General features: G+C 40.8%; 1 protein-coding gene across 1 annotated transcript; it reads left to right on the top strand.

The window, feature by feature from the left end:
* The first annotated feature begins 1,005 nt into the window (after positions 1-1,005).
* On the top strand, positions 1,006-4,246 carry LOC110127437 (josephin-1). The gene has a single exon (XM_070462835.1). The coding sequence runs from the start codon at positions 1,617-1,619 to the stop codon at positions 2,223-2,225; it is 609 nt and encodes a 202-aa protein (XP_070318936.1). The 5' UTR covers positions 1,006-1,616; the 3' UTR covers positions 2,226-4,246.
* Positions 4,247-14,209: the final 9,963 nt, after the last annotated feature.

The raw sequence follows: 14,209 nt of genomic DNA, 5'->3' as shown, positions 1-14,209 counted from the left end.
AAACAAGATCAAAAGGCAGAGAAATATTCAGCAGGTAAAGGAACATGATAAATGCCCACCAAACAAAAGAGGAGGAGATAGGGAGTCTACCTCAAAAAGAAATCAGAATAATGATAGTAAAAATGATCCAAAACCTTGAAAACAAAATAGAGTTACAGATAGTCTGGAGACAAGGATTGAGAAGATGCAAGAAATGTTTAACAAGGACCTAGAAGAAATAAAAAAGAGTCAATCAATAATGAATAATGCAATAACTGAGATCAAAAACACTCTGGAGGGAACCAACAGTAGAATAACTGAGGCAGAAGATAGGATAAGTGAGGTGGAAGATAGAATGGTGGAAATAAATGAAGCAGAGAGGAAAAAAGAAAAAAGAATTAAAAGAAATGAGGACAACCTCAGAGACCTCTGGGACAATGTCAAATGCCCCAACATTCGAATCATAGGAGTCCCAGAAGAAGAAGACAAAAAAAAGGCCATGAGAAAAAATACTTGAGGAGATAATAGTTGAAAACTTCCCTAAAATGGGGAAGGAAATAGCCACCCAAGTCCAAGAAACCCAGAGAGTCCCAAACAGGATAAACCCAAGGTGAAACACCCCAAGACACATATTAATCAAATTAATGAAGATCAAACACAAAGAACAAATATTAAAAGCAGCAAGGGAAAAACAACAAATAACACACAAGGGGATTCCCATAAGGATAACAGCTGATCTTTCAATAGAAACTCTTCAGGCCAGAAGGGAATGGCAGGACATACTTACGGTGATGAAACAAAAAAACCTACAGCCCAGATTACTGTACACAGCAAGGATCTCATTCAAATATGAAGGAGAGGCGCGTCGCCGCGAAGGACCTTCCCTAGGGCCGGGGCTGGAGCTGGGGCCGGGGCCGGGGCCGAGGCCGCCGCGCCGCTTCCCGGGGCAGCCCGGTCCTCCGCCGTGGCCCGCACGACCGCCGGAGCTGACAGGAGTTGTCTCCTCCGTAGGGCCGCGTCGAGAGGGTGAGAGTTCGCGCTTTCCGAAGGAGCTGCGTCCGCCTCGGCCCCTCGAGGTCCCGCCGCACCCGAGAGGATGGAGAGCCTCCCCCGAGGCCGCAGCAGGGCCCGCGAACCCACGCCGGTCGGCCCTCGTTAGCTGCTCGAAATTTGTGTTTTATCCGCCGCTTAGGCCTTGTCTCCCGAGCCAGTGGCTTCGTGGTTCCAAAGAAATGGAAGAAAAGGAGCGATGTGACCGATTCCATTCGGTCCTCTTGCCTTGAGGCCTGGTTGGCATTTGCAGAGAGAAAATACGGCAAGAAAATCGTTGGGTTTTTTTGGAGGGGGTGGAAGAAGGAAAACAAGGTCTTTGATTTTACATGGTTTTTTAAAACTTCTGCACTTTGACAGTGGCGGCGAAATACACTAATCCAAAAGTTATCTTTCTGTTGAGAAGAGGGGGATTATTTTTCCTTTTGAGTCCAACCTTTTCTTCTTCCCGTGACAAAGCATAAATCATGGACACCAGAAAGTAAGGTGGACCTCAGGAATTCTCAAAAGGCTGAGAAGCTTACATTCCTCCTCAGGAGGGAAGGGTGGGGTGTTTTTAGCCCTCTCTGGAACCTAAAAGGAAAAACATGAGTTGCGTGCCATGGAAAGGAGACAAGGTCAAATCTGAATCATTGGAGCTGCCCCAGGCAGCACCCCCACAAATCTACCATGAGAAACAGCGCAGGGAGCTCTGTGCTCTGCACGCCCTCAATAACGTCTTCCAGGACAGCAATGCCTTCACCCGGGAAACGCTGCAAGAGATTTTCCAGAGGTTATCTCCAAACACCATGGTGACCCCCCACAAGAAGAGCATGCTGGGAAATGGGAACTACGATGTGAACGTCATTATGGCAGCACTTCAGACCAAAGGCTATGAAGCTGTTTGGTGGGACAAGCGCAGGGATGTCGGCGCCATTGCTCTCACAAACGTTATGGGCTTCATCATGAACCTGCCCTCCAGCCTGTGCTGGGGTCCCCTGAAGCTGCCGCTCAAAAGGCAGCACTGGATCTGTGTTCGAGAGGTGGGAGGTGCCTACTACAACCTCGACTCCAAACTGAAGATGCCCGAATGGATTGGAGGCGAGAGCGAGCTCAGGAAATTTCTAAAACATCATTTGCGAGGAAAGAACTGTGAACTCCTGCTGGTGGTACCAGAAGAGGTGGAGGCCCATCAGAGTTGGAGGGCTGATGTGTGATGAGTCCGGCCCAGCCTCCCCTCACCTCAGCCCCCTGAAATCCTCCGTGATGTGCTGTGGCCTCTACCATGGGTCTGCCCTTGCCACTTCCCCAAACATCTCATCGGGTCTTTTTTCCCCTCCAATTTGACAGTGCAATAGGACAGACATGTGGACTGTTGCACGAACCAACCAGCGTTACTCGCTCCTGGAAAAGGAAAGTAGGAGCTCTGTGTGCTTAGGGCGAGCTGTGGAGACCTTGGTTTTATGTAAAAGAGAAAGAAAGGTGGGTCTTAGCTTCCTTTCCCCATTTCTATGAGGACTTGACAGAGGCTATGCTGGAGTTCACTGCTGCTCTGACTGACTCACCTGGAGATGCTGCCTCCCCTTCCCCTTTCCTGGCAACCAGTGTGAACACGCAGTCCAAAGCCCATGGGACTGGTTGGAAGGCCTCAGAGCAGAAAGGCCTCTCAGGAAACCATCTCCAGAACTGCAGCAGCGGCACAGCGTGCTGTCTCCAGCCCTCTATGCCACCCTGACGCCATTTTTAAGAGTGGTTTATGGCCATCCTTAAAGTTTTATAATGAAAAGTTCTCTAATATTCCATGCCGGGTGGTTGAATCCTGCAGTATTCTAACATGACAGGGTGAGCTAGATACTTGAGGATGTGGCCAAACCCAGGCTAGGGACAGGCACGGACAGCCTGTCTGCCTCACTCCAGCATTGTCCCTGCCACTTCACTGCACTGGTTTAGGAGGTTTGGGGACACAAGACAGGCCAAAGGGCAGTTTTCCCAGCTGACCCACCCCGGTAAAATCAGAAAAAAATAAGACTGCCTTCACCATCAAATTCTACTAGTTTGAGACAGCGTTGGGCAAGGGAAGTATTGTGAAGCTAAGCCCTCAGAGATTTGGAGCAGCTCGAATTAGAAGCCCTAGGCTTGGAGTCACTCTGGTGACCAGAAGCAGAGCCCTCACGTTGGGTAGATAACGTGCATCCTGCTTAGGACCTGGGTTTGTCATCTCTGGAGTTTCTTTTACCGATAACTGAGAACTGACCCACCCCTACCTCTTTAAATAGCTGTAGGCCACTTTTCTCCTGGTAACTTTGGAAGACAAGAGGAGGAGAAATAAGTGTTAGACTACACCGCCTGTCACCAAAGGGGCCATGGTTGTCTCAAGGCAGGGGGGCAGGCAGGGGTGGCCTGTCCAGCCCTTCACAGATCAATGGTCTTGGCAGGTCTGAGAGCTGCCCCACTGGCCAGGCTCCTCTCCAACACAGAGCCAGCCTGGGGCTTGCATGTCCAGCCTGAGCAAGCTTAACGGGATGAAGCTGAGGCTTTCTCCCCACTGTGACTGGAGTGCATGTTTACACCAGCACTTTTTCTGCACATGTATCTTCAATCCCACAAGGCCATTTTTTTAACGCTAAGTAACAGAGGCCACCAAGCAGCTACTGCGTTTCACCCTCTCAGCAAGTGGCCACAGTCTCTTCTGCACCATTTTCTATACCAGACCTGCTTGGCACCACAGGGAGCTCGTCACCCCTGCACAATGACATTCCAACCACCACCAGCCAGAAGTTACAGCCAACCTTGCTGACTGTCACAAGCAGGACCTTGGGTCCATTGGCACTGTCAGTGATGTAAGCCATTTCCTGGGAGGAGGAGAAAACTCCTCGCCACCAGTCTGCTTGGGCCTGTGCAGACAGCACTTCAAAGGAGTCCTCACGCACTTGGAGTCCATAAGCCAATGGGATATGCAAAGACGCTTAACCATTTCAGGGCTGGTTCCTCTGTTCACATCCAATTCTGGTGCTTAGGAACAGGGACCTATGCTGATGCCCGAGGGCAGAAAGCCCCACTTCCTAAGGAAGTGGGCAGGCCTGACCCTGACACCCAGTCAGGGGCAACCCTAGGCTTTTTGTTTTTCTCTTGCTTTTCCTTTTTGTTGGCCTTGTGCTGGGTTTGTTTACAAAAGATGTATTTTGTTTAACCAAATATTAAAAATGGAAAACTCCGTACATAAAAAAAAAAAAACAAATATGAAGGAGAAATCAAAAGCTTTAGAGGCAAGCTAAAGCTGAGAGAATTCAGCACCACCAAACCAGCTCTTCAACAAATGCTAAAGGATCTTCTCTAGACAGGAAACACAGAAAAGGTTTATAAACTCGAACCCAAAACAACAAAGTAAATGGCAACGGGATCATACTTATCAATAATTACCTTAAATGTAAATGGATTGAATGCCCCAACCAAAAGACAAAGACTGGCTGAATGGATACAAAAACAAGACCCCTATATATGCTGTCTACAAGAGACCCACCTCAAAACAAGGGACACATACAGACTGAAAGTGAAGGGCTGGAAAAAGATATTTCATGCAAATGGAGACCAAAAGAAAGCAGGAGTAGCAATACTCATATCAGATAAAATAGACTTTGAAATAAAGGCCATGAAAAGAGACAAAGAAGGACACTACATAATGATCAAAGGATCAATCCAAGAAGAAGATATAATAATTATGAATATATATGCATCCAACATAGGAGCACTGCAATATGTAAGGCAAATGCTAACAAGTATGAAAGGAGAAATTAACAATAGCATAATAGTAGTGGGAGACTTTAATACCCCACTCACACCTATGGATAGATCAACTAAACAGAAAATTAGCAAGGAAACACAAACTTTAAATGATACAATGGACCAGTTAGACCTAATTGATATCTATAGGACATTTCACCCCCAAAAAATGAATTTCACCTTTTTCTCAAGTGCACATGGAACATTCTCCAGGATAGATCACATCCTGGGCCATAAATCTAGCCTTGGTAAATTAAAAAAAAATTGAAATCATTCCAAGCATCTTTTCTGATCACAATGCAGTAAGATTAGATGTCAACTACAGGGAAAAAAAAACTATTAAAAACACAAACATATGGAGGCTAAACAACATGCTTCTGAATAACCAGAAAATCACAGAAGCATTTAAAAAAGAAATCGAAATACACATAGAAACGAATGAAAATGAAAACACAAAAAAACAAAACCTATGGGATTCAGTAAAAGAAGTGTTAAGGGGAAGGGTCATAGCAATATAAGCTTACCTCCAGAAACAAGAGAAAAATCATATAAATAACCTAACCTTACACCTAAAGCAACTAGAAAAAGGAGAAATAAAGGGTTAGTAGAAGGAAAGAAATCATAAAAATTAGGGCAGAAATAAATGAAAAAAACAAAGGAGACTATAGCAAAAATCAACAAAACTAAAAGCTGATTTCTTTGAGAAGATAAATAAAATAGACAAACCATTAGCCAGACTCATCAAGAAAAAAAGGAAGAAGAATCAAATCAACAAAATTAGAAATGAAAATGGAGAAATCACAACAGACAACACATAAATACAAAGGATCATAAGAGACTACTATCAGCAACTATATGCCAATAAAACGGATAGCTTGGAAGAAACGGACAAAGAAAAGTATAACTTTCCAGAACTGAACCCGGCAGAAATAGAAAATCTTAACAGACCCATCACAAGCACGGAAATCAAAACTATAATAAAAAAAATCTTCCAGTCCAGGTTGGATGCATGAGACAAGTGCTCAGGGTTGGTGCACTGGGATGACCTAGAGGGATGGGATGAGGAGGGAGGTGGGAGGGGAGTTCAGGATGGGGAACACATGTAATTCCAATGCTGATTAGTGTCAATGTATTGCAAAAACCACTACAATGTTGTAAAGTAATTAGCCTCCAACTAATAAAAATAAATGAAAAATATATATATAATAAAAAAATCTTCCAACAAGCAAAAGTCCAGGACCAGATGGCTTCACAGCTGAATTCTACCAAAAATTTAAAGAAGAGCTAACACCTATCCTACTCAAACTCTTCCAGAAAATTGCAGAGGAAGGTAAACTGCCAAACTCATTCTATGAGGCCACCATCACTCTAATACCAAAACCAGACAAAGATGCCACAAAAAAGGAAAACTACAGGCCAATATCACTGATGAACATAGATGCAAAAATCCTTAACAAAATTCTAGCAAACAGAATCCAGCAACATGTTAAAAAGATCATACATCATGACCAAGTGGGCTTTATCCCAGGGATGAAAGAATTTTTCAATATCTGCAAATCAATCAATGTGATACACTGCATTAACAAATTGAAAGATAAAAATTGTATGATTATCTCAATGGATGCAGAGAAAGCCTTTGACAAAATTCAACATCCATTTATGATGAAAACCCTCCAGAAAGCAGGATTAAAAGGAACATACATCAACATAATAAAAGCTATATATGACAAACACACAGCTAACATCATCCTCAATGGTGAAAAGTTGAAAGCATTTCCACTAAGGTCAGGAACAAGACAATGGTGCCCACTCTCACCGCTACTACTCAACATAGGTTTGAAAGTTTTGGCCACAGCAATCAGAGAAGAAAAAGAAATAAAAGGCATCCAGATTGGAAAAGAAGAAGCAAAACTCTCACTGTTTGCAGATGACAGGATCCTCTACATAGAAAACCCTAAAGACTCCACCAGAAATCACTAGCGCTAATCAATGAATATAGTAAAGTTGCAGGATATAAAATCAACACACAGAAATCCCTTGCATTCCTATACACTAGCAATGAGAAAACAGAAAGAGAAATTAAGGAAACAATTCCATTCACCATTGCAACAAAAAGAGTAAAATACTTAGGAATATATCTACCTAAAGAAACAGAAAACCTATATAGAGAAAACTATAAAACACTGATGAAAGAAATCAAAGAGGACACAAATAGATGGAGAAATATACCATGTTCATGGATTGGAAGAATCAATATAGTGAAAATGAGTATACTACCCAAAGCAATCTATAGATTCAATGCAATCCCTATCAAGCTACCAACGGTATTTTTCACAGAACTAGAACAAATAATTTCACAATTTGTATGGAAATACAAAAAACCTCGAATAGCCAAAGCAATCTTGAGAAAGAAGAATGGAACTGGAGGAATCAACCTGCCTGACTTCAGGCTATACTACAAAGCTACAGTCATCAAGACAGTATGGTACTGGCACAAGGACAGAAATATAGATCAACGGAACAAAACGGAAAGCCCAGAGATAATGCACGCACCTATGGACACCTTATCTTTGACAAAGGAGGCAAGAATATACAATGGAGAAAAGAAAATCTCTTTAACAAGTGGTTCTGGGAAAACTGGTCAACCACTTGTAAAAGAATGAAACTAGAACACTTTCTAACACCATACACAAAAAGAAACTCAAAATGGATTAAAGATCTAAACGTCTGACCAGAAATTATAAAACTCCTAGAGGACAACATAGGCAAAACACTCTCTGACATAAATCACAGCAGGATCCTCTATGACCCACCTCCCAGAGTAATGGAAATAAAAGCAAAAATAAACAAATGGGACCTAATTTGCACAATGAAGGAAACTATAAGCAAGGTGAAAAGACAGCCTTCAGAGTGGGAGAAAATAACAGCAAATGAAGCAACTGACAAAGAATTAATCTCAAAAATATACAAGCAGCTCATGCAGCTCAATTCCAGAAAAATAAACGATCCAATCAAAAAATGGGCCAAAGAACTAAACAGACATTTCTCCAAAGAAGACATACAGATGGCTAACAAACACATGAAAAGATGCTCAACAAAACTCATTATCAGAGAAACGCAAATCAAAACCACATTGAGGTACCATTTCACGCCAGTCAGAATCGCAGCTCTCAAAAAGTCTACAAACAATAAATGCTGGAGGGGGTGTGGAGAAAAGGGAACCCTCTTACATTGTTGGTGGGAATGCAAACTAGTACAGCCATTATGGAGAACAGTGTGGAGATTCCTTAAAAAACTGGAAATAGAACTGCCATACGGCCCAGCAATCCCACTGCTGGGCATACACACCAAGGAAACCAGAATTGAAAGAGACACATGTACCCCAATGTTCATCGCAGCACTGTTTATAATAGCCAAGACATGGAAGCAACCTAGATGTCCATTGGCAGATGAATGGATAAGAAAGCTGTGGTACATACACACAATGGAATATTACTCAGCCATTAAAAAGAATGCATTTGAATCAGTTCTAATGAGGTGGATGAAACTGGAGCCTATTATACAGAGTGAAGTAAGTCAGAAAGAAAAACACCAATACAGTATATTAATGCATATATATGGAATTTAGAAAGATGGTAATGATGACCCTATATGTGAGACAGCAAAAGAGACACAGATGTAAAGAACAGACTTTTGGACTCTGTGGGAGAAGGCGAGGGTGGGATGATTTGAGAGAATAGCATTGAAACATGTATATTATCATATGTGAAATAGATTGCCAGTCCAGGTTCGATGCATGAGACAGGGTGCTCGGGGCTGGTGCACTGGGATGACCCTGAGGGATGGGATGGGGAGGGAGGTGGGAGGGGGGGTTCAGGATGGGAACACATGTACACCCTTGGCTGATTCATGTCAATGTATGGCAAAAACCACTACAATATCATAAAGTAATTAACCTCCAATTAAAATAAATAAATTTTTTAAAAAAGAAAGAAAATGGTGTTGAGATGAGGAAATTATCCTCAGTTGTCTATGTGGGGTCAATGTAATTACAAAGGTCCTTATGGGAGAAAATGAAGAGGATCAAAGAAGACAAAGATGGCAGTGTGACAACAGAATCAGGGGCAGAGAAGGAAATAATGGAAGCAGAGGTCAGAGAGAAAAGAACTTTGAAGATGCTATACTGCTCACTGAGATGAGGGAGGAAGAGACCACAAGGTAAGGAATGCATTTACCTCTAAAGACTCCAGAGGACTACAGCCTTTGATTTTAGCCCCCTTAACATCCATTTCAGACTTCTGTCTTCCAGAACTATAAGACAATCATTTGTGTGATTATTTGATAGTAATTTATTATAGCAGCAATAGAAAACTAATACATTATAGTTCAGTATAAATATATAAAATGTCTATAAATATTTGTATAAGTTTATATAAAAATATATAAAGATGTACACTAAGAAGTTATCACCCACACCCTGACACCATCCACTCATTCCAACTTAAGCCCTATAAATAACTTTTTTAATTTCTTGTTCATTCAGTGTTCCTTTATGTAAATATGAGTATTTATCCCAGTTACCTCCTTCATTGCACAAATGGCAACATACTATACATACTGTACTAGACCTAACTTTTTTTCAATGAATAACATAAACATAGATAAGTAAATTGACTGTAGTAATAATCCTGTATACGTTAGTCACTTGGTCATTTCTTTTTTTTAATATAAATTTATTTATTTTAATTGGAGTCTAATTACTTTACAATATTGTAGTGGTTTTGCCATTTCTGACTCTTTGAAACCCCATGGACTGTAGCCCACCAGGTTCTTCTGTCCATGGAATTTTCCAGGCAAGGATACTGGAGTGGGTTGCCATTTCCTCCTCCAGGAGATCTTCCCGACCCAGAGATTGAACCCACATCTCTTGAGTCTCCTGCACTGGCAGGTAGAATTTTTACCACTAGTGCCACCTTGGAAGCCTATACAGAAGAACAATGTATATCAAACTATTCATAATAGTTATTTGGAGATTTTATAAAACTATCATAATAGTTATTTAGGGGTTTGTGATTATGAGGGACTTTTATATTAAATGCTTATGTAGTATTCAAATTTTTATAACATGAATGTCACTGTAATCAGGAGAAAATTAAAGATGTATATTTTATTTATTTTTTTTCATTTATTTTTATTAGTTGGAGGCTAATTACTAAAGATGTATATTTTAAAATATTCTAACCCGCATATCTTTTACTAGTCAGGGTTCTTGAATAGAAACATTAGGATTGACTCTGGTTAACTGTAGCAGAAATTAAATCGTTAGATGTGGCAGAGTCATTTACTGTTTACTGAGTATTTGTGAGCTCACCTATATTTCCAGTTCTTGTTATGTGGGGCCATGGGCCTAGTTCTGGCCAGTGGGCTGTGCATTGAAGAAGTGGTGCTCAATCTTCGTGCTCTCTCTTCTTCTGCTATGGCAACCAGGGGCTAGAGGACACAACCACAAGATGTCAGCCTGTATCCCTGAGTTAACTCTTGGAAAGAAGCTGTCTTACAAAGCCACTGGACTTTAAAAAGATTTTGCACGTGTGAAAAATAAACTTGTGTGTATTAAGTCATTGAGATTGGGGTTTATTTATTATCAAAGAATAAGCCACCCTACCACAATGAGTACCAGAAATGAGCATTAGGTAATCAATCCATAGCTTCCATGAGAGGCCTGGGGAACCAGGCAAGACCAGGAACCAAGAGTGTCATGACATGACACAGTAAAGATTTTGCTGCAGGAATGGTCTGATAGAATGATGCTACTGCTCCCATTGTCAGCTAACACTTGCCACTATGGATTAATCCTGTTGTCCCTTGATACTATTACTGACTTATCTTTCACCTCCTTGACTTAATTGAAGCTTTCTTCACCCCTGAAAAGTGGAAATCTGCTCAATCTGCTCTTCTCTAGCTGGTAATATCCTCAGTCATATGCCTTGTCATCCTTCTATCACAGCCCCAACCCTGAATGAATATAATTATTCACTTTATGTCAATCCTAGGCCCATAATTGCTCAGATAGGAGCCACTAAAATGTCATGGACCCCACCCTCTCTATGCTGTGTGGCAATCTGGTTTCTCTGCTGGATGGGCAGCTTTGACAAATCCCCATTTTATTGGCCCTTCTGCATTTTTTCCCTCCCTTTCCCCATCACTTCACCTCCTACTGCACTGAGAATAGAAACCCTCAAACAGCAATGTTCTCAACTCTTTGCCACAAGCTACCTGCAAACTCGTGAGCACCCCCACCTGACCAGTTCTTGCTCTTTCTCTACTGTCACAGTAGAAGAGGTGCCCTTTTTCTTGTTAACTAGTCTTTCCACTGGAGTTCTGTGCCCCATTCCCTTCTTCCTCCTCAGGAAACTTGATCCCTCATATGTCTTCAGTCTTTCCCTTTCTTTGACTTGGCCTTTAAACATAATCGAGTCTTTTGAACTTGAAAAAAAAAAACCTCTCTGCTTCTCACCATGTTGCCCAGCAATTCTACTCTTAGGTATCTACCCAAGAGAAATGAAAACGTATCCACACAAAGACTTGTACTTGGATGCTCACAGCAACATTATTCAGAATACCAAAGTTGGAATCAACTCAAATGTCATTCAACCAGAGAATGCATTTAAATAAAATATGGGATATAAATTTAATGAAATGCAATTCAATAATAAAAAGCAACAAAGTACTGATACATGCTACACTACACCATGAAAAAAAATCTCAAAAATATTATGTTCAGAGAAATGCAAAAGAACACATATTGTATGGTGCCATTTACACAAAACTACTCCCCCCAAAAGGCAAATCTAGAGGGAGAGAAAATTGTGTTTTTCTGTAACTTGAGAGTAAATGGACCCAAGGGATCTTTGGGGGGTGATGGAAGTATTTTAAAAGTGGACTATAGTGACATTTGTACAACTCCATTAGCAAGCTAAAATTCATGAAATTGTGAATTCAAGGCAGATGATTTTATGCTCTGCAATTGTACCTCAATAAAGATGCTTAAAAACAAAAACATTCACTCAACCACTCATCATCATTCTTTAGCTTCTGCCCTATACCTCTACTCTCTATCATGGGCAAACAGCTTGGAAGGTGGTTTGCACTCCTGTTCATTATTTTCATTTTTATCTTTTTTTCTCTGATCACATCTTAACCCATTACATTTTGTCTTCTAGTCCTTGCTTCTTAGCCCATTGTAATTTGTCATCCACCTCTACCACTCCATGTTCTCTGCAAGACTATCAGTGGTCTTATTGCTAAATCTAGTGGTAGGTTTTCAGGCTTTGTTTTGTGTAGTATTTGGAATGTTGATCACTCCTTCTATTTGGAAGATGATTTGCACTTGGCTTCTGTGAAGCCACACTCTGCTGGTTCTACTCTTTAATCCTAGGCCACTACTTCTCAGTTCCTTTTGTGGGCCCCTCTTCCTGTGCCTTTTTAAAGAAATGTTGGAGTCTGATAAGTTTATGTCTAAGGCTGAGAGTAGATCTTAAAAGTCCTAATCACAAGAGGAAAAAATATTTAACAGTGTGTGCTGATCAATTTTAACTAGACTTATTGTGGTAATAATTTCATAATATATAAAAATATTGAACCATTATGTTGTATACCTGAAGCCAACATAATGTTATATGGCAATTATATCTCAATTTTAAAAAGGAAAAAATCCATTAGCATTTAACTTTATAACTCTTTGTTGAGCAACTTTAAATGTAATTTATCAACATTGCAATGTGTTAAATTACATATGAAATTATCAGTTAATGTAACTGTGTTGATAATAGTGTAATGAAATTTCTAAAAATATTTTAAAAGCTTATTTTTCACTAAAAATAAGCAATTGAAAATTTCATTTAAAATTATGTTTAGGAGACTTGATTTTTGTTTTGCTTAACGTGAGAAATAACTTTTAACTAACTGCTTGATATTGTGATATTTTCAAATTTTTTTCTTTTCACTACTTGACATAATTAATGATGAAATAAATAACTTTTGTATAATTAAATAAAGTCCATTTTTATTAAACTCTCAAAACCCAGACAACATACAAAGGCACTGAGGATCAAACATAAAGGCAATCAATGACAGTCAATAGGCACAAGCATGTCACTTCTCATGATATGTCTGCTAGAATGAGCAGTGGTTTGAAAGTCTTCAAATCACAGTCATTTATTCTCTGTGGTTTATAGCACTGATCTTGCATACACTTTGTATACCTTCTATGACTTCAGCATTATGAACTCATGACCCAAGAAAACCCAGTAAGAGAAATTAAAAGCTAAAGAATAAGATTTTGTCAGGTAGAGGACTTGCCTGGTGGTAGATTGGATAAGAATCTGCCTGCCAATGCAGAGGACTTGGGTTTGATCCCTGGTTCAGGAAGATTCCACATGCCGTGGAGCAACTAAGCCTGTGCGCCACAACTACTGACCCCACACTCTAGAGCCCGCATGCTGCAAGTACTGAGCCTAAGTGTTGCAAGCCTGGGCGCCTATAGCCTGTGCTCTGCAACAAGAGAAGCCACCGCAATGATGCCCACACACCACAAGGAAGAGTAGCCCCCTGCTTGCCACAATTAGAGAACACCTATGCATAGCAATGAAGACGCAGCAGAACCAAAAATGAAATTAATTAATTTTTAAAAAGATTTTGTCACAGTTGAGCCTCTAAGGGCCACAAACTATCATAATAACTGTTTTTTTGCCCCTCAGTTACTAATTTTCACACCCTTAGGGGGTGATTACTTACCACTGCATCAATTCTCCACCCACACATTGAGAATGCAAGCCCTACAGAAATATTTCACTTGTACTGAATAAGACAAGGTAGAATGGATGCTGAGTAGCCAGGAAAGAGACAAAGACAGAGGCGGGGTTCAGGAACAAGAATTATCTACTAAGCAGATCCACACTAAAATAGATAAACAAGGACCTATTGTAGAGCACAAAAAAATTATATTCAATATCTTTTAATAACATGTAATGGAAAATAATCTAAATATACCAGGCTTCCCTGGTGGCTCAGTGATAAAGAATATAACAGGCTTCTCTGCTGGCTCAGCAATAGAGTCCACCTGCCAGTGCAGGAGACATGGTTCAATCCCTGGGTTGGTAAGATACCCTGGAGAAGGAAATGGCAACCTACTCCAGTATTCTTGCCTGGGAAATCCCATGGACAGAGGAACCTGGTGGGCTACAGTCCATGGGGTCACAAAAGAATTGGACACAACTTAGTGACTAAACAACATATACATATATACATACACACACACACACACACACACACACACACACACACACACACACACATACATCCCCTTCATGGATCAAAACCTTGTTGTTGGAAAGGGACTTGCAAAACTCAAGGAAGCCGT

This window comes from Odocoileus virginianus, unplaced genomic scaffold (genome assembly GCF_023699985.2).
Source record: "Odocoileus virginianus isolate 20LAN1187 ecotype Illinois unplaced genomic scaffold, Ovbor_1.2 Unplaced_Scaffold_14, whole genome shotgun sequence".
Classification (NCBI taxonomy): domain Eukaryota; kingdom Metazoa; phylum Chordata; class Mammalia; order Artiodactyla; family Cervidae; genus Odocoileus; species Odocoileus virginianus.
The sequence above is the reverse complement of the archived record's forward strand: the minus strand, read 5'-3'. Positions and strand labels throughout refer to the sequence as shown.

Excerpts from the sequence above, each read along its gene's own strand:
- LOC110127437 (XM_070462835.1), top strand. The coding sequence starts at position 1,617 with ATGAGTTGCGTGCCATGGAAAGGAGACAAGGTCAAATCTGAATCATTG.